At 35.3% G+C, this 21,792-nt stretch overlaps 1 protein-coding gene across 2 annotated transcripts; it reads right to left on the bottom strand.

The window, feature by feature from the left end:
* Positions 1 to 4,861: 4,861 nt before the first annotated feature.
* On the bottom strand, positions 4,862 to 16,113 carry LOC145676079 (uncharacterized). Of its 2 annotated transcripts, none has more exons than XR_014129275.1 (2): positions 14,864 to 16,113; positions 4,862 to 6,691 (listed from the first exon to the last, which is right to left on the bottom strand). XR_014129275.1 is itself a non-coding variant. In XM_081746953.1 (2 exons), exons 1-2 carry the CDS (start codon positions 14,875 to 14,877, stop codon positions 6,334 to 6,336), a joined length of 372 nt encoding a protein of 123 aa, XP_081603079.1. In that variant the 5' UTR covers positions 14,878 to 16,060; the 3' UTR covers positions 4,862 to 6,333. The 2 variants fall into 2 exon arrangements, 1 of the variants encoding a protein (XP_081603079.1); XM_081746953.1 differs by having other exon boundaries at positions 14,864 to 16,060.
* Positions 16,114 to 21,792: the final 5,679 nt, after the last annotated feature.

The following is a 21,792-nucleotide window of genomic DNA, read 5'->3' as shown; positions in this document are numbered from 1 at the left end:
TATTATTATCCCCCTCTCCTGCAGAATGAAAGCCCTGACGAAAACCAAATATTATTTACATATAACTACAACCTTAAAAAACTAACTAACTCTATAGCCTATGGAACCCGTAGGTTCAACGGCGCGTTCACAAAAGCTCTACACTGACTTCTATCGTTAGTCAGTTGGATCCAGTTTCTACTTTGTATTCCTATCTCTGCGAGATCCATCTTAATATTGTCCTCCCATCTGCGGCTTGGTACTCCTAATGCTCGTTTTCCGAGTGGTCCTCAAGTCAAGACTTTGAAAACGTTTCAACTTTCTTCCATTCTAGCCACACGACCTGCCCACCTAAGCCTTCTAGACTTGACGACCCAAATAATGTTGGGTAAATCGTATAAATTATGTAGTTCCTCGTTATGAAGTTTCCGCCATTCCCCATTCCCGTTCCTCTTGGGTCCAAATATTCGTCTCAGGATCTTGTTCTCAAATACTTTTAGTCTATGTTCTTCCCTCAAGGTAAGCGACCATGTTTCACAACTATACAGAACAAAGGCAAGATTATCGTTTTATATATTTTAAGCTTCAAATTCCTCGACAGAATTCGCGACGACAAGAGATTTTGAACCGAACATTAACACGAATTCTCTGCTTTTAGTCGACATTTAATTTCTTCGTGAATATGATTTTCGTCTGTTAATATTGATCCTAAATATTTGAAAATATCCACTTTATCAAAAGTATTATTTAATATGTTAACGCCTCCACAATTTGCCGTATTACGGTCCCGACGCACTTCCATGCATTTAGTTTTCTCTGCATTTACTTCTAAACCCATGTCCCTGCAAGCATTTAATAAGATCTCTGCATTTATTTTTACTGTTCTCCTATCATCCCCTATTAAATTTACATCATTAGCATATGCCATAACCTGGTGAATACCGTTCAACTCTAGGCCCTGGTTGCTATCTTTGATTTTCCTTATGGCGTATTCCAGCACAACGTTAAATAATAATGGCGACAACGCATCTCCTTGTTTCAGGCCATTTTCGACGTGAAAGCTCGTGGACAAAAATTTTCCTACCCGGACTTTACTTTGGGATTCACTTAAATATATCTTAATTAATCGAATTAGCTTTCTCGGTATTCCAAGTTCTGTAAGAACGTTGTATAATGTTTCTCTCCTCACTGAGTCGTACGCCTTTCTAAAATCAATAAATAGTTGAAGTACCGGGGTATTGTATTCCCACTTTCTTTCGAGTATTTGGCGAATGGTAAATATTTGGTCGATAGTTGATCGATTTCGTCTAAATCCGCACTGATAATCTCCAATAATTTCATCTGCGTATGGGGTCAATCTTGGTAATAGAATATTTGAAAGGATTTTATAGGATGTTGACAGAAGAGAAATGCCTCGATAATTATTACAGTCAGTTTTGTCGCCTTTCTTGTGAATTGGAACAATGTAACTACAACTTTACTTTGTGTAATATACCAAAAAGTGGCGGTTAGAATCCAGTCTTTCATTTTTTCAGAGATCCTTCCGAGGGTTCGCTTCCATCTCCCCTCCCCCAAGAACTAAAATAAATAACAATTGCGATTACTTTTTATTTTTGCACAAGGGACGCAATTAAAGTCCCAGTTCAGCACCTTCACACTTAGATTTTGCCCCTGGAAGAAATTTTCTTTAAGAAAACCTATTACCATTGTATCTTGGTTTCTCATGTGATCTCACATACATAAACAAAGTATAAGAGTGTAGAACTTCTTATATGCCATTGTTAATGGAAATTTTCTCCTGAAATCAGGAATTCTTACACGGATAAAATTAAAGGATGGAACATGTTTAGAGGGCTTGCTCGTGACATCTAACTATAGTTCTAAACAAATGTGTTACAAATGAAGATGTCTGACTTGCCTCTATTTTCTGGTACTTACGTTTTATTTATTTTATGTTCCTCACAACTAACTCTTTGGCTTCATCAGACACTATGTGATACAATATAACTGTACAATCGTATATACAGTTTTGCTCAGCAAATAATTAATTTATACATTATTTTGCTTCTAACTTTCTAAAAAATATACTTCCTTTACTTCATAAAATGTTTTCTAAACATTTCTTTAAAAAATATTTCCGTTAAATATTTGGGATATTTCTCAGATATAACGAGGAATATATTTTCTCCAGTAACGGAAGAGTATATTCTGAAAACAATGTAAAAATGTTTCTATAACATATCAGAAAATATTGGTAACTAAAAACACAAAATATTTTCCAAAACATAACGGAAAACATTATCTATTCATTTTTAATGTGTTTAATTTTCCCTGTTTTGAAGTTTTATATTCAAAATTCGATAAAATATTCTGGAAATAATACTGAAATATTGTACGAAAATATTTTATTTAAGCTATAAGAGAAGATTACCAAAATACTTTTGTAAAAATTAGGTAAACCTTTTTAAAACTTTTCTGAAAAATATTTCTTATACCACGAAAGAATTTATTTTTAAAATATTCTAAACCTTTTTAAAAATATAGATTCAATATGTTTTCTCGTAAAAATAGAAAATATTGCAAATAACGTATTAAAAAACAGTTTTTAAATATATGGAATATATTTCGTTTCATTGTTTTCCATATCATATATGGAAAACATTTTTATTATCATTTCGAAAACATTTCCCTTCTCAACAGTGAAAACATATTACATTACTTCCAAAACAACATTTCTAATATATTTCGTGAATATTTTCCTGAATTCACTTTCCGGCTAGCATTCTCAAAATGTACTCTCGGTAATTTCTGAAATGTTTTACAAACATTTTTGGAAAATTATTTTCGGGAAATATTCGGAATACATTGGGGAAACCAGCATGGAAATCTCCAGAGAATGAAAACCCTTTGGAAACCAAGGAAAATATTTTCTTTTGATTGAGGAAATAATCCTTGCTGTGTGGGCCATTGGTCCGTATGCATCTAAGAAAAATCTGTGTTTAGTGCTGATCTTAAGTATGCCCAATGACGTCAAATTAGATGAGAGTTCCAGAGATAAAAGGAAGCCAGAGATCGTCACATTTTACAACGATACTAAAGGTGGGGTTTACATAGTAGACCAGATACCTACTGAATATGACGAAGGAAGAAATACTACACGATGGCAAATAACGTGATTTTATCACTTCTAAAATGTAGAACCGACTAATAGTAATATTACACATTTAGCGAACACAGCAAGCTTTTTCGGATTGACTCTAAAGTATGCTTCTGTACCTAATCATATAGGAAAGCCAGGACGATGTTACATGTATAAACACAGTAAGGCCAGATATTATGCCAAAAGTGTTGTATGTGAATTTGCCTAAGTTACGCAAAAATGATGTGTGGAGACTGCTGTAGAATTGAAACGTGAATATACCGCTATTAGGAGAAATCCTGGTTTACTTCTTTCTAGTTAATAAATATTTTATTTTCAGTACCGGTATGTAAGCAATAAAATAGTCACATAATTTTCGAACTTAATTTTAACAAGAAAGGCATTGCCTTAATAAAAGTGTATAGTTTCGCTTAAAGCGTATCCACTGTCTGGTGTTTGTACTTAATATTGTAAATATAATACAAATTTAAATCCTAGTTCACATCTTATCAGACAAAAAATGTTCCTTGGTCCAGGAGGCATAATGCTACCATTCATAAATTTTTTTCACCTTACCACTATAAGGGTTAGAATAATGAATCTCACGAGGGTAAAGTGTACTGGCAGAGCGTAAACATTAGGGACAAGGAGTATGGTGATAGCGATTTGGTGTGGGGTCTAAAGTGAGGTAGTATATATTGCATGTATAAAGGGTGCTGAGTTTGGAAGCGTTTGTTGATATAGGTGAGATTTACTTTTTCGATATATTACTGTAATATTGACAAGTTATGCATTGGTATAGCTCCAGAGTGGGACTAGATAATCGGACAATGAAAGGTATGTGGAAAACTTGTGGTTAGAAGGTCAACAGTTTTTTTATAGATTTTGAACAATGAAGCTATCCACACTGTAAATCATTATGTTAAGTTTGACAGTAACAAATCTTTGTATGTACTTAGGATCGCCTATGCATAAAATACAAAATGTCGGCATCAAACCGCAGAAAAGTTAAAGTTCGAGCTACTACTTCGGGAAAAATATTTGTGCTATCTCTATGCTTTATCATTTTTATTTGAACCCACTAGTAAGGCAACGGCTAGAGTCTCCGTTTGACAGTTGGAGATGCAGTGAAATATCGTTATCATTTATTGGTTGAGAACACTCAATTAAAATAATTTACAATGTTCAACTCAGATGGCAAGAAAAGAGTGAGAGTGACTTGGGCAACGTGATCCCACGCTAGAGAAGTGTGCCAAATCAAATGTTTTATATTCTGCGTTTAATGTGGTGATGTACAGTGGAATGCTGCTCAAAAGTGCAGTGAACAGAAAACCACTTTTAAACTATACTACAAAAACGAACAAAGTGTTACAAACAATTTTACAGACTGTGCCGTAAATATGGCTGTTTAGTGGTGAGCGAAACATGTCTGAAAATATCGATAAGGAACAGTGGAATGTCGTTTCTCAACCAATTCTCTACATAGAAATAAGACGGCGACCATAAAGGCGGATTTTTGTAGTATTAAAATTAACGGGGCAGCAGAGCACAGAATGATCTCGTACGTGAGTGTGAAACTATTTGAGCAGAGGTAAGTCTGTCCAAAAACAGTCTTCGTCGGGTGTTTCTGCAGTCCATATAGGAACAGTGCTCAAAGTTTAGTTGAAAGATGCCACGAACATTTCCAGATGTTGTCAGAAGGTGACATAGCTTCTCATTTTGGTGACTATAACTTGAGCCTAGATATGGATCTACAATAAAAATGGGATAACGTCAGTCACAAATGAAATCCCTTGTCGACTATTCTACTCAAGCACTCAATTTGGGATAGTACATTTTTCATAGCACGCGTAAAAATAACAGCGTAGATTATATTATCTCTATTCCTCCAACAGAATGCGACATCTCATATAAACTCTCCGCACGTGTGATATTTTTGTCCTTTGTGGATTATCGTTTACTTTGCAATATGTGAACCTTGAGTAAATGCCTTGCTAAGCTCTTTGCATCTCTTTGGTGACTGACTTGTGTTCAACTGCATATCAAAGTTTTAGCGTTGACTATATCGTCTTCCACACTTCTCACGTGTGAGGTTTTGATCCTGTGTGGCTCAGCACGTGTGAGCTTTGAATAAATTCTATTCCAGGATTTTTCCAAGGTGAGATTTTGCTACTCCTTGGATTCATATGTGTGTAGCCAATTACGAACGTAGATTATATGTCTTACCACACTCTTGACATGTGTGATGTTTTACTCCTGTGTGGATTAACATGTCTCTTGCCAAACTTCAACGTTTATCAAGTGACATACCACACTCAGATCATACTAATGCATATTAACATATGTAGCCAGAGTTGAACTTCGATTAAACTTCTAACCACACTCTTAGCATAAGTGACCTCTTTTTCCTCTATGGATTAACATGTATATAACCAAACTTAAACGATATTTAAATTCGCCATCACACTCGTAGCATGCGTGATATTTTGTTTCTCTGAGGAGTAACATGTGTACAGCCAAACTGGAACCTCGATTAAATGCCTTACCACACTCTTGGCATGTTTACTCTTTTTCCCCTGTGTGAATTAACATGTGTGTAGCAAAATGTGAACGTTGAGTAAATGTCTTACCACACTCGTGGCACATGTGAGGTTTTTCTCCTGTGTGGATTAACATGTGATTAGCCAAAATCGAACGGTGAGTAAATCTTTTACCACACTCTTGGCACGTGTGAGGTTTTTCTCCTTTGTGGATTAACATGTGTGTAGTCAAATGTGAACGTTGAGTAAATGCCTTACCACACTCTTGGCACGTGTGAGGTTTTTCTCCTTTGTGGATTAACATGTGTGTAGCCAAATGTGAACGTCGAGTAAATGTCTTACCACACTCGTGGCACATGTGAGGTTTTTCTCCTGCGTGGATTAACATGTGATTAGCCAAAGTCGAACGATGAGTAAATGCCTTACCACACTCTTGGCACGTGTGAGGTTTTTTCTCCTTTGTGGATTAACATGTGTGTAGCCAAATGTGAACGATGGTTAAATGCAATACCACACTCGTGGCACATGTGAGGTTTTTCTCCTGTGTGGATTAACATGTGATTAGCCAAAGTCGAACGTTGAGTAAATGCCTTACCACACTCGTGGAACATGTGAGGTTTTTCTCCTGTGTGGCATAACAGGTGTTTAACTAAATTCGAACGATAAGTAAATGCCTTACCACACTGTTCGCATGTGTAAACTTTTTCCTCCTGTATGAATTACAATGTGCGTAGCCAAACTTGAACATCCTCTAAATTCCTTTCCACATACTTCACAAATGTGAGATTTTTCACCTGAATGCATAAACTCACAACTTGACATTGTTGAGCATTGATTAGAGCGTTTATCACTATTTTGATACGTATGACGCTTTTCACTTTCCTGTGTCACCATATTTTTTGTCAAACGTGATCGGTGATATCCTTTGCCAAACTGCGTCGAAGTATCAGATTCCTCATAAGAATGAGAAATTGCTTTATTTAATGTAGTAAAACTATTCCCTTCTCCGTGGAAAGCAAAGATGTTTTCGCGCCTGTAAAATTCAACAAACAATGAAATGTAAATGGATATAATGATTAAGTAGCAAGAAAACATGTAATCATTCGCTATATTACATAATAAAGTTACGCTATATTACATGTTTTATTACATTAAATATTGTAGAAATATGAAATGGAGTACCATATCACTATTGTCTCAAAATAAGTTGCTGTATTTTGTTTCACTATATCAAATTAAACTATCATTTATATCGTGGCGGACATAAGTCTATGACCAGGTATTGTCGGCTGTCTTGACACAAATGCACTGTATGAGAAGAAAAAACCAACTTGCGATCCAAAGGTTTAAGAACAACTCAACGTATTATTAGAAACTGTACCGAAGATAATTCACTTATATCATCATAAGAGGAACACGAAAGGCATTTTGAATCCAATTAAAAAATTACATACAACTTTCCAAGCTGAGGCAGAGAAACTTAGAGTAACAAGACTAAAGACGAATCATTTACAGCGTTGTGATTGTGGTTCACTGGTCTAGGGGCTTGACCAGTAATCTCGAGGTTCTTCGAAAAAATACACGTCAAGCATTTTTTTTTTTACTTTAGGAATTTTGATGGAAATAGATCGGCGATAACACACGCTTCATTACATTCAAATATGTGAATACTCGTTTGTTTCAGCACTTCAACTATCAAATTTTCAGGAGTAATACTAATAATAACAACAATTATCTCGAGAAATATTTAAAAATTAGCAGAAACGTGAAATATCACAAGCAGAAACGTGATATTAGGCAAAAAAAAAAAATATTTCGGTTTTGTGTAATGTTGCCCATGAAAAGGCGAATTTCTCATCTCGATTCTAAAACAAACCAAACAAAATCGGATTGAGACATTTTAATTCGAGACGGGACAAGGTTAACTCACACTATAGTCATGCTTTGGAGATGAGAATCGAGGCGAGACCAAAACTATCGTGAGTGAGAGAAGATTCTGCTTAAAGAAGAAGGAATAAAAAGGAAGAAGAAAGAAAGAGAAACAAAATAACAAGGAAAATAAGGATAATTAGAGGACAGGACGCATCCAGCGGAAAAAATTAAACCTTTAATTGGACACGTGTGCAGCTAAAAAGTGAAAGTGAAAGCCAGACCAGTGTTACTTTTTAAACAAGGGGCAGAACCTAATTAAAATTGATCTCCGGACAGTATCAAAATAGTGAGTAGGTGATGACCAACTCCCAGCAACCAGTAGGAGTGGAAGTCTGCTGAAGACACAGTCATTGTGTAGAAACTGTTACGTGATACTGTTTTTCAAATATTATCACATGGCCTTGCTGAGTGTGTTATTGTGTATTAGTACAAAATGGAATCAAAGGCTTGATAGAATAGTTATAGAAAATATTTTATATATGGTACTAGTTTATATCTGTGTTAATTTTATATTGAAGCACTTCGCAAAGTGAAACTTGAGTTGCAAAAACAAGGATTGGTTGTTAATGGTAGTAATATCAAAATTCTTAGTGTTTCATGTTTTAAGTGCATGTTTCTTATTTTCGTATTAAACTCAGATATTTATATTTTTGTACTTTGAATTAGTTGCTCGTAACTCAAATCAATATAGAGGCTAGTGTTTTAGAACAATTTCAAGCAATGTTGACAGAGGAATTAGAGAAACAATTATAAACCATTGCTCAAAAATGGTAATGAATATTGGATGGACAAAGAATACATGAATCAGTAGGTGAAATTCAACAGCCTGTAACAGAAACGATTTGGGAGCGTCGGAAAGAGCGAATTGAATGCCAAAGCAGACAGCTTACGTAATAATATCAAAGTAGCCAACAACTCTTTAACTGAAGTACTCTCTGAATTAGTTAACGCGGCCAATCATGTTGATTCAGTAACTGCTGAGTTTAAAAATAGAGTAGCAGAATGAAAGAAAGGTCTCACTGTGTTCTATGAATACATGCGAACGGCACAGTTTGAGTGTAGGCAAACCAACAAAATAAAAGAGTGCAAGGCGGAAAAGAAACCGTCTTGAATTCGAGCCAGCCCAAGTTGTGAAAGATATGTGCCAAATAAACCAGAAAGTCGATTACAGTCAGGAAAAGGAAATGTGCAGTGTAGGGATACGAAAAAAGAAGAATCGTTACGCGTACCTGTAAATAATTGTTTCTAATGTAATTGTTTTGCCGGCAAGGGATACCGATGTTTACACATGATAAGCGGTAGCGTTCAGGTTGCGCGTATCCGCCCTCTCGAAAAAGCCAGGGAAGGCTTGAGAGTTCAATTGATGATTTTGTGTGATAACGAAGTTACAGTGTTGTCAGTTTTGTGTCACAGGCAAATGGTTTTGCGCGAATTAACAAATTCAAATTTGTCTTTATAAGAGTGTATGGCTAACGTAAGTTGCATTTTAGTTCTGCAAATCCATTCCGACTTTATCAGCTTTGAGTATTGTAGAAGGAAACGACTTAAAATTCACAATAGACCCGCCAAGCGAATTCTGTTTTACGTAGTGAAGGTCTCGTACATAATATATCGGTCGGAAATGTTTACCGTAAACAAGTGTAACACTTCAAATAAAGCACACGCAGTCGAAAGTATATTTCCGTTAAAGAACCGAAATGTAACACCAAAGTTAGGAAGAAAAATAAGATGGCAAATGATACCCAGTTGAGTTTTCGTAATACATTATTAACGTAAACTCGATTTCGAGGAGCATAATCAGTAGAATTAAAATGAGCAGACGTGATCATATCAGTACATCAGATGCAACATTTATTAATTTTCACTTGCCGAAATGTTTGAATTTTCAAGCTAGTACTTCACTATTGCGAAATTGTAGAAAGAGAAAGTTTAAGTGTATTGCTACGCAAAATGTAGACATGTTGATTGCTGATGATGAAAACAATGTGCGTCGACCTCCACGTACAGCGTATCCTCAGAACGCACAACCACGCATTAGCTGTGCAGAAGGAAATAAGTTGAGAATGAAAGGAAAGTGCCTTGGTAAGCGTAATTCGGAACGCACTAAACTCGATCAAAGACGAACTACATGCAAATTAAAGTCGAGCTGTAGGCGAGGTTATTTCGAGTCAAACATGCGGAAGAAGTATACATCGACTCCGAAGAGCACTAAAAAGCTTAAGCGAAGACACGTACGAACATTGTATAGTAAACTACATGGCAAAATATAGTAATAGTAAGCGCAAACCTAAAAGGAAATTTATGGCAGGTATCGCAATGCAGCGTAAATCTAAACGTCGCAAAGGAAGGCGTGTCATTACGTGGAAGTTTAGTAAATACGCTGTAAAAAGGAGAAAAGTTCCGAAATTAAACAAACTAACTGGAAAAGTACATGTAACCGTGCTAAATTACAGCTTACAAGCGTAACCGGCACAGATGGAAAATTAAAATCTTAGCACAAAAAAGCGTGAACTTCACCCCACCTCGGGTTAAACCCCGGAAGAGATTAGAAATCAGAAATACCGAATTTGAACTTTTAGGCTTTTAGATTATGAAAAAAGGATTATTGTTTATTTATTTCATTATTTCCCCGAATTTCGAAGGTTACTTATCAGAATCAAAGTGTGTGCCCACCGCTACTGACGCACCAGTGCAACAAACCATCAATATCGCTCTACAATCAGGTACGTTTACTTAGATGTCATGTTTTATGGTTTCCTTACAGTATTTGGAGATGAAAGATGAATGTGGAAAGGAGAGGAAGGAGAGGATTGTAGATTTTAAACAGGTAATTGATTTAGAACGCGATTTCCGACTTTGAAATTGTAATAATACCGCACCACTTTTGAAAAGTATGTCTATCCCGTTTTGGATGCGGACTTTCAGTATCGAATTCTTATTAGGATGTTTAAGTTTTGTATTTTTCTTTCAGGTCTTTCCAGTTTTGGGAACCATACTTCATAATAAAATTTTATTATTAAATTTTGCTTGAGTTTTTAATCATTCTTCTTTATGTTTATATTAACATTAACAGTCCCCATACAATCAAGCATTTAGAGACATGTTACGCAATTAGAGATAATTACGAACATAATTAGAGAAGTACTAGTAATAACTATAATTAATCATAAAGTTAAAATTTTGGGTAATTAAAAAAATGTGCTCTTCAGATAGTGAACTTTTTCATCTGATGTTGTGATTGTATAATGAGAAAATATGCGAAAGTTGTAATGTAGGATCAAGTCGCCGTCAAAATACTGTAAGTTTAACACAATTTAGTATAATATTGAAAGTAATTGACAATAATCTTGAATTTGATAAATTTCCTCCTTGATTTGTTCGTTGTTCGATATACATATGCAGTCTACTATGAAAAGTAAATGTGCATTCAATGTGACTAATGATAACTGAAGTTAATTGACTTCAGAGAAAGCGATATTATAAGTTAAGAAAAGTTGAAGGTTAAAATATATATAAAATATAGCACATCAATACTTTCGTTATAAAATTAAAGTGATGGAACCAGTCCGACGCCTGGTTGGGTCCCAGCTAATGTGCAGATTCGACAATTGACTAAAATTTCAAAATTTTGTTCTTATTTTTAATGTTTGGCATAATTAGAGAAAAGTATAATAGTAATAAAATTGATGTTCGGATTTTAGATTTTGGTATAATATTTAGTTTTGATTTGGATTTATAGAAAATAATTAGAGTTTTGATTTGCATTTAGAGAAAGTAAATTAAATGTTATTTTTTATATTTGAAAATAACTCTTGTATTCTTGTGCCGGGAATCATAAACCGATCTCGAGGAAAAGAAAAAGGGAAGCCCGTTTACGATTTCACCCTTTACTACGATAAGCACCGGATACTATGACGTATCGATAGTACGGAGTGCCTACGTCAGTTAGGCAGTATATGGTAAAATTAAGGTTTGTTATGAGAACATATTAAGATTGCTACGTACGAGTAGGCCCTGAACAACAATAATGTTTAATGAACAAGTTAATATTACTGTCATCTTGTGTTTCACTATTGTGACAAATGCTCACGGATGTGACTTTATTCTCGATAAAGATAAGTGCAATTGCTAGTAAGCCACACATAAGTATTAGCTGTCGCTCTTTAAAAGGTTACATTTGTAAACCTACCAATTTTGTAGGTACGAACGAGCCTGAAGTAATACTAATGATTCAAAAATTGATGAATTGAAATATGAGGCTGTAGCATTAAATCTCCTCCCAGGGTGTATTTCTTGTCGTCCTCTTCATTATATTTATTTTCTTAAAATGCCTCCTCAAGGCCTGAATGTTGACAGCCCAATTGGGGTTCGGAAATTAACCCTGATTTGACATGACTTGAATACCGAAGGCATGCAACTAGGGTGGTATGTAAGGTCTTAGGGTAGAAGCGATTCATTCGAATCGTCAGGGACCCTGCAAGCTTCAACTGTAAGAGGTTGTCAGCACCGTTGGTTTTAGGATCCAATTTATTAATCTGTATTTTTAATGAATGACTTACAACCTGTGTTGTCAAATAATTACGCACAGAATGGCGCTCCGTAGGGCTTAACCGCCGTTTGCTAATTTATTTGTATTAAAATGTTCAAACGGTTATTATTTACGTTGCATAATATAAGGAAGCTGACTTAACATTGATGGAAATTCTTTTAAAATTTGGCGGTCCTTACAGTGACTGTTTTCCGCGCCACTTCAACAACAAACCCTCCCTGTAATTAGAACTGATTCTGACCTCCACATTAAAGCCAAAATAAAGTTACATGTTCTATCGTAGGGGGTAGTTGAAACTTCGTGTATACAGTTCATGGTTTTACCGACGGAGGACTGTGAAACTTTCTTCATATTTTGTGCGAAGTAATGCCCGATGTGCAAAGTAATCCCTTGTCAATGTAGGTAGTAACGACTGTAAACGAAATGAAGTATCAAAATTTAGTGTGGCAAATCATAACACGGAACTATGAAAATGTTTGGGAATGAAGGGATCCATATAATTAAGAAGTTACGTCCCTAATGTATTGTGTTACTTTGGAACACAAATATACAAGCAAAGAAAGCATTTCAGCATGTTACCTATAAAATACTTAGGAACGTACAAGAACACATTCAACACGAAAGACATGTAAGTCATCCTAAATACAGAATTTTGCGCTATCCTTGTTTACCCACATTCTGCGTAATGCCCTAATCTGCATAGCAATCTCATTTTTACCGGCCATCTAGCACATGCTGATTAGCGTTGTTTTTACAATAATTCATATATTATGTACGTACACCAAGCCCCTAAAGTGATCCCATATTGAGAAATGCAGGTCCATACCCTAAAAAAGATTCTTGGAATGTAAAAAGTCGACTTCCTTGAAAAAATGAGTGCAGCTATGAAATGGACTGTTGTATGGACTTCTAAAAATAATGAACATCCATTGTTGGTTAAAATATTCTTTATCTTGTATTTTACTTATGTTTATCGAAGCCCGCCGGAAAAATCAAGCTAGACCCATTTGAGCTAAATCAAAATAAAAGCACAAACGTCCATAGTTTATGTTCGAATATAATACATTACAGGTTTACATTTGTAAAATTTTAGGATAATTACCATTTTCATTATTTGTTATTTTACATAAGTCTCTATATAAATAAAAGAATATCGTCGAGCACCCATATTTTAAATATGTGAAACAATTAGTGAGAAATGTGTAACCAATAATAAAGAAATAATTATTTTATAAAGATATGAACTACATAAGAATTGCACGAATCGTATCAATCTTGTTATTATTTTTATTTGTTATACAGCTTGTCTATGTGTGCCATGCCATTTCCAAATTGTGGGCTACTAACTCTGCCGTGTCGTGACAAAACGCTGTAACTTTGGCTGAGAAGTTTTGCGAAAATGAGCCTAAAAGTTTCATTCGAAAATGTAATCTGTATCGTGTAAAACCAGTGTATCTTGACTTTGGAAACACGTGGTTACATGTAATGTTACGTAAATGCATGTTGTGTGATTAAATTTGGTGAAAACTGATTGGTTGACCATTATTGCCTAGTTACACTGGTTCTACACGCAACGATACAGATCACATTTTCGAATGAAAACTTTACGGCTCATTTTCGCAAAACTTCTCCGTCAAAGTTACAGCGTTTTGTCACGACACGGCAGAACTTACGTTCATGATATCTATCATACCTAAATATTTCTCGTGAAGTATTGCTTTTAACCAACAAAATTTCCGAAACCATGTAACCGTATTATCAATCTGAGCCAATTAGTTAATGAAGAATTGAACATTGCCTTTCTGGCCGAACTGAATTTAAACTTTTTATTGTTAATTGTTGGGAGTCATTAGAATATGACGCGCAAGTCTCCTCAACCACATTTTTTTTTAGCGTTTCTATATTACTTTCGGTAATAGTATACATGAGACCGCCCTTGTTTCCGGTGCTCCAGGATACTTCTTACTCTTCCATTACGTAGGGAAATTATGTTATTTCATGTGCAAGTGGTAACAGAACACATAGGAAACCCAGATCATCTTGTATTCACACTCCAATATAAAGTGTGAATACACCCTGATCTGCGTTTCTTCTGAGTTCTATTACCACTTCCACATGAAATACCATTTCCCTACGTAATGCAAGAGTAAGAAGTATCCTGCAGCACAAGACATGCGATATGCGTTAAATCCCCCCCCCTCCACACACACACAGTCTCATATAAAGTACAAGGGCACTACACATGCACGTAGAAAGTACAAGGGCAAATGTGAGGAATAAAAATAAAAAGACAATAAGGAGCAGACGGAGCGCAAGACATGCGATATGCGTTAAATCCCCCCCCCCCCACACACACACGCTCATAGATAAAGTACAAGGGCACTACACATGCACATATAAACTCAAGGGCAAATGTGAGGAAAGAAAGTAAAAAGACATAAGGAGCAGAAAGCATCATATCGAATCACAATCAAATACTAGGAGGATATATTCGAGCTACTTCCAAGAGAAAGTTATGAAACCGCGTTTCTAGGGAATACTTTTTCTTCAAAAGAAAGGAGGCCACATGACCTCCGAAATTTTCTTTTATTCCCAAAAACCGCATCCCTATTACATACACAACACGTCAAAAAAGCGCACTTGAATTAATTTTTTTAATTTTCTACTTATTTTTCATAATGATGCAACCAAAACAACGATTTTTAAAACACAAAAATTACATACCTTTTTCCCTCCATTCTCTTATTTCTTCTTTAACCGGAAGTACCTACCATCAATGTGAGCAGATCAAAAACGAGGAATGCACGAAAAACACACCTAGAGTTCCAAGATGTATTACGATCAACGAGGAATTTTACTCAATTTATACAATTCTAAGCATTACACTTCGATGTAAATTACCAAAAACAAAGTAAACATGAAAAAGCAAACTTTGCGTTGCATTCCGTTCACGAAAACCTCTACACAATGACGAAAACCTGTACGGAATAAACCCCACCTTCCGTACGGAATAAACCCCAGCTTCCGTTCTTTCCACAAAAACCACCAAAGCAATCACGCTACACCTGCTACTACTGCATACATCTCTCAAACATTTGCACATCACTAAATGCCTGATGTAAATAGAGGGAGAAGAACAACAAACAGGTACGTTCTTTTTCATTTTCGTATCACTCGCGAAGTAAATGAAAGTGGGTTTGTTACCCCCTTTTTAAGTTCGTAGATACTCAATGAATAATCCGTAAAAGTATGAGCGTCCAGCTCCTTGTGCAACTGCTCCTGTCTGTCGTATACTATATCCTTACTTTCAAATTCAGGATCTTCTTCTAGTGCTAATTCTGGTTTCACCCTATCAACGTTTAGTTTCACATCCAAAGAGCACATTGCTGTATCCTTGTCCACTGATACCTCTCCTTCCGTGGTAGATAATATTAACTTTTTGTTGTCATTCATTAGTTCGTATGTCCACCCTCTCCCTTCGAGCGGATCATCACTAGGTAAGTCATAAGCAATTTCTTCTTTGCACATCAATTCCAACTTAACAGACGCCTTACCAGCCATTGTCAATTGAAATATAATAAGAATTTAACACTATTCTTATACTCCCCTTATATTTTACGCTGCCAGTGTTAATGAAATGATTTACAAGTACGTTCACAAGAGCAACTTTATATTTCCAATCTTCTTCTTCTTCCTCTTATTCTTCTTCGTCAACCACTACTCATCTCTCGGCAATTGATTGTTTGTTTGTAGTAAGCATTACAAAAGTTTTGCATAGTATCATTATCACTGTATTGAACAAGAATATCGGCAATTTAGAAACATAATTAAACGTGTAAAATGTAAAGATTAGAATAGTTGAAAAATGATAAAAAAGTAACAAGGTGTGTACAAAGTCATAAAACAGATAGAAAGTAGTAAGTATGATAAAGCGAAAATACGTGAAAAAAGAAGTGTCGCAATCGGGAAAAAGTCAAATTTCAGGTTCAGGTTGAAGGTATTTTCCTTCCTTCTCTTCGGAAGTTTGGTTCCTGAAAAAAAGAAAAAGTAAGTGCTGCTCTTTTTTCATTTAAAGTTTTCCATTATTTTCCACCAAAATTCAAGAAGTTCTTTGTTTTTTTCTATTTGTTTCTCACTTAGTTCCCTTCCATTTACATTAAAGCCTAGCCTCCAAGTTAATTTAACCAAATTTCCTCCCTTTTTCATTTAATCGATTCATTTCCATTTTTCTTCACATTTTACCAATAAGTGTTCTAATGTTTCATCTTCTTTAAAACATAATTGACATTTTTCGTTCATTTCTTTAATTTTTTCAATCTTACCCCTGTTTCAAGGCACTCTGACCTGGCTTTGAAAATAAAAATGCTTCGTAAATCATTGTTCATATAATTTATTTTCTCATAACGCTTTTTATATGTGTATATTCCTTTCAAACTGCTCTTCTTGACACCTACTTCATACCACTTTTCCTGCGCTTTCTCTTTAATTGTTTCTTCTGTGATTTTTTGGAAAGAAGTATGGTACAATAGGAAAAGATCAGAATAAGGAGAGAATTTCGAACAGATAAAGGGGGCTGAAGGCCAAGTTCAACAGAACAAGAGGTAGAGAAAATTGAGGAGTATAAAATGACTGGGAAAAAGTGTAGAAAAAGGAGGGAATGTATGAACGTGTAAAGCAAAGAAAAAGTGTGAAAGTTTAGTAAATATGTATAGAAAACCCACACAACTCTCGTCATCACAGGACACACAAAGCACGATGCACTCGCCATAACGGCCACTCTACTCGATATTTCATGGATACTCTCCCGGCAATTATAGACGGTACTTGCAATCAAATATACGATCAGGCTTTAATATGATACAGAGTAATTGCTTATTGAAATAATTAGTTCTTCTTCTTCTTCTTCACAAATATAAAGCCCAACCTAATAAAGACCATTGGAAATTTATAATGTGTTTTAAGCCACTGTTGTATACTTGCTGAAGGCATGAGCTACCGCTGACTTTATATATTATTATTATTATTATTATTATTATTATTATTATTATTATTATTATTATTATTATTAATAATAATAATAATAATAATAATAATAATAATATGCATAACAATGAACGAATAGTGGTTGGTGTGTTTCTTTGTACTTTTGTTTTAATATCATTTTTGTTTTGCACCGTAAATTAAATTGCACTAGTTATTTTTTTCGTTTATTCTATTTGTAAAATGTTAACTTTTACCAATGTCAACTCATTCAAGAGTAGTGATAGGCAGTGGGAATATTTACGGTGGAAAGGAAAATAAAAAGCGGGAATATTCCAAGGTTGTTCTCTTGCATATCAATTTCCGGGAAGGAATTTATTTCCATTTCTTTATTTTATTTTCCAAATTATAAGAAAAGTATGACAAATTACTTTATTTTCATTTATTATGATATACTTCTAGGTTTTAAACAATTTGGAGGTTACAAAAATTAAAATTCGTTGACTGTATTTTATATAACTTGTCATATGATTTTTTCTAACAAGGGACATGTTTCGGTTAGAACGCGATGATCGGTATAAAACTTGGTATACATATACAGGACAGTAACACTGTATGATAAGTCATTCCCGTCTAAAACGCGTTTTTCGCCGACAACGCCATCTATCCTTCGAAACACTAGCAGTTAAATTCCTCGTTATAAGTGCTGAGTGATGATCAGTCTGGCGGGCCAGTGTGTCGTAGTAAGCTCGAATTAGTGTTAGGTCAGTGTGGAAAAAACGGGGTGGGCTGCTGGCATTAACCTCCTTCATGTAAGTGAATTGTTAAAAGACAAACTAAGGCGCAGATTCAAGAATCAAATATCAGTTGGAGCAGAAGATGAGTGATTTGCAACACTTTGATGCAATTTAATTATCAATGAGTACGAAAATGAATTAGAAATGATCATTCTCGTCAGAGATGATAAAGAAAACTGGGTTATATGCAGAGTATTTCTGGCTTGTGATAGTACCATACTAAAGCGTTCGACTTACATATGCATCCTTCAGATGTCGGGCGTTTAGCATGACGCTAATCATTTGTCAAAACTACTTTGTATAAGGTGGATTAAATTTCTAAATGTTATAAACGAATTAGGTTGGGCAACTGCCAGAACACAGATACCCACCATTTTGTCTACATTTGCGCTTAAATATGTATGTTCACAATATTTGCATGTCCTTCCTTTTTTTTTAATTTTGCATGTAATTTTGCCACACACGACTTTTCTTCCTGCCTATTTCTCGAAATTCCATGCGTGAATTCACATGTAAGTTCGAGTACCTCTTCAGAAATTCGAGTCAGAGAGAGGAGACAGACTGACGTCTATTAAAAACGGCAAAATTTGATGCAAATATCTTAGAACTGTTACATATATTACTAGGGTGATATTCACCAACTCGTGTGTGTCCATAGAGAAGAGGCACGTTAGCTGTGGTGGGTATACGCGTGTAAGATGACGAAAAATACTAATTTGTTAAAGGTGGCCACTACAAGCTAGTTTTGATTACAATTAGAAGCAGTGAACCGTTTCTATGGTTACAAGTGACCCAAGTAATTTCTCTTAATATTGCTGTTCCTTTCTAGCTTGACATGTTTCAGGTTGTAAGCCTGTAACAGCACCTCCGAAAAGAATGAAAAGCACTTCATCCTTGACAGTCCACAATTGCTCCTTCTGTGAAGATTACTTTGTACATAGTGTTCGTATTTGCTGTGTCAGTTCTTCACTATTACTTTTCAGCTGTGTCAACTCAGTGATTAAGTATTCTGCATACTCTTTTCTTGTGACGTGACTGATTTCACCTGGAAATGTCCAAATACTGGACCCCTTCTTCATTTTAAGCATGTGTCATCTGATATCATATAAACGGTTTTATGCAGTGCGATCCATTCCTACGCGATTGTGACTCAAAGCTACTTGTTGAGACCGCCTACCATAGGGTATGGGTGTGTTTCTCAAACTCTTGTTATTTTCCACATAAACCTATCATTGTCTTCTCGCCTACTCCTAGGATTACAGCCGAGCTCAGTTCCTCAAATTCCCTTTGCTTTTAATTGAACTAGATATAGTAATATTAATAAAAAAACACTTCTGGGCATCTTGCAGTCGTGTGCGTGATTTTCGCTCTTGACGTCTTCGTGCTATATACCTAAGTGTATAAGCATGCATATTATACATTTGCACACAATTGATGCACAGTACACAAAAAAAAAAAAAAAAAAAAAAAAATAAGGGAGCAGAATATATCAGAAGATAATCAGTGAACTTTCTGGTGCCATCATTTAACCTTTGTTATGGACATGCACTAAGCAAAACAAATCATTATGACAATAATTCGTGAACAAATAAATTTATTGGTTTTTGGTGATCTCTTACGAATATCATGAGGCTTTCAGAGCATAACGGAATCAAGTCTTCAGAAAGCTGAGAAAGTGAGAAACCTGTTTGTAGGTACTTTTATGTATTATCTGTCAGGAAAGTAAATGTACAGCTATTTTTCGAGTCTGGCATTCCTGCGCTATATCCGTGGAAAGTATGAGAATTAAATAAATCAAATGTTTACTGAGGGGCAAAAAGAAAAGTTCAATCTGAATAAGACACTGCAGAGGGGCACAAGCTGTGAATACGAATAGTGCATAGTGTAAATAAAGGACGACACAAAAAGAGAAATCCAGAAACAGCTGTTAAACTTAGAAAAAAAGAGTAAAAATTGTCGAAGTGGTAACATAAAACATAAATACAACAAATGCGCCGACAACTAAACATTCACCACGCCGTGATCTTGGTGTAGTGGTTAAGGTGCTGGTTTACAAATGCAAAGGTCGCCAGTTCGAATCTTCGGTGGGTACGTTTTTAAAAATTTTTGTTAATAATACATGCAGCTCTTGAGAGATGGCAAAAGAGGTCGTATTTAGTTTTTCGTAGCAATTATTATTGGTAATGTTTAGTACTGATAATACTTTTTGTTTTTGCGTATTGCTTTTATTCTTGTCTTAATTTTGAAAGAGAAGAAAATCCGAAGAAATGCCACCAAAATTCCTCATATTTTGAATGTAAACGCCATTTGCAAATAGTAAAGAATAAAATTTGAACGTTCCGATGTAGCTGCAAAAAGTAAAAAGAAAAACATGGAAGTAGAATGTTCGAATCCATACTCATAGTTATTATAAATACAATTTTTACATGCCTTACACCTCCCGACCACGTTTCTACGTTAGCAAGTAAGAGGTTTCTGTTTAGGTTAGGCTGCTCAATAAGTTTTGCAAAGGGGCCCGGTTAAGCTCTGGCGCACCACAGGTGCGAGAAGGGAGCAAAACACTTTTTCTCTCTTCCTCTGTGTCTATTTATCTATCTATCTGTATATATATATAACGCTATTTGTGAATGCATTAACCACCCTAATTTTCAGCGGATTGAGATTAAACTTGGCACACACATTAATTGTTGAAATATCTTGATGAGTTCGTTAACCAAAATAATCAGATGAAAATGTTCAAAATGATGCCCCTTCAAACTCTTAAAAACTTCAAAGGGAACAAAATTTCGCCCATAAGTAGGTATTCAGAAAGTTTTTCACGCCCTTTCGCTACGGTAGGCTTTTTTTTGGCAGGAGGAGGGTTAATTTCCTTTCGGAACAAGATGATTATTAGTGATGATATGGAATTACACATTGAGAGTGAAGTAACTTCTGAAACGTGTTACTTGAAAGAATAATATAATAAATGTGCTTTCCTCTAACACAGAGAACTGTACATCATGTATTTCGAGTTTGGGGCCTGAATGGCGAGGAGTGTTATTTGATTTGCTTTTTAGTAACATATTGCATTGCAAATAAAGGTAGGCAACATTAGTGGTAAGTAAAATAATAATAATAATAATAATAATAATAATAATAATAATAATAATAGGTGTTGTTTGTGGCAAGGGAATATCTTTTTCAATTCTTCTTCAAACGAATGATTGTAACGCCATATCTCCCTTACAAACAAAATGTTAGCAATTTATATCGAGAGAACGGGAAATTGTAGAGTGATGGAAGCAACGTTGGACATTGTGCACTCATATTATTTAGAAAAATAAGCGATTTCAATGCAAAATGAACGAAGAGTCATTGTCATGGGGCCACGGCAGAGCCCTCTTTAGGCAAAATGTCTATAACTTATATCGAGAAGACAGGAGGTGATAGTGAGATGGGACCAACGTTGGACACCGTGGACCCATAAGTAGTGATGAGCAAATGCAAGACCAAGACCGGGGTGGTCTTGGTCTTGGTCTTGCACTGGAATCCTTGGTCTTGGTCTTGGTCTTGATCTTGTACACCCAATCTTGGACTTGGTCTTGGTCTTGCATGCAAGAGTCTTGCAAGACTTGCATTTAAGAAATCTGAAGCTTTTCGTAGGTAAATTTTAGTATGGATATAAGGGATAATAAATTCTACAATGCGCCAATAGTAACGGAGATACAATGTATATTTCTAAATGTAATATAGTTTAACTTTTTGTAAGTGTGATGATAGTGTACAACATAGGTGATGACCTTTATTTTTTAATGGGTGCCCACGCTTTACTACTTATAAGATATGCCTAAATCACAACGTTTCGTAATCTGTTTATATTTTTTAACAGATCCAACA

Source organism: Thermobia domestica, chromosome 18 (genome assembly GCF_964235325.1).
Source record: "Thermobia domestica chromosome 18, izTheDome1.hap1.1, whole genome shotgun sequence".
Lineage (NCBI taxonomy): Eukaryota > Metazoa > Arthropoda > Insecta > Zygentoma > Lepismatidae > Thermobia > Thermobia domestica.
The sequence above is the reverse complement of the archived record's forward strand: the minus strand, read 5'-3'. Positions and strand labels throughout refer to the sequence as shown.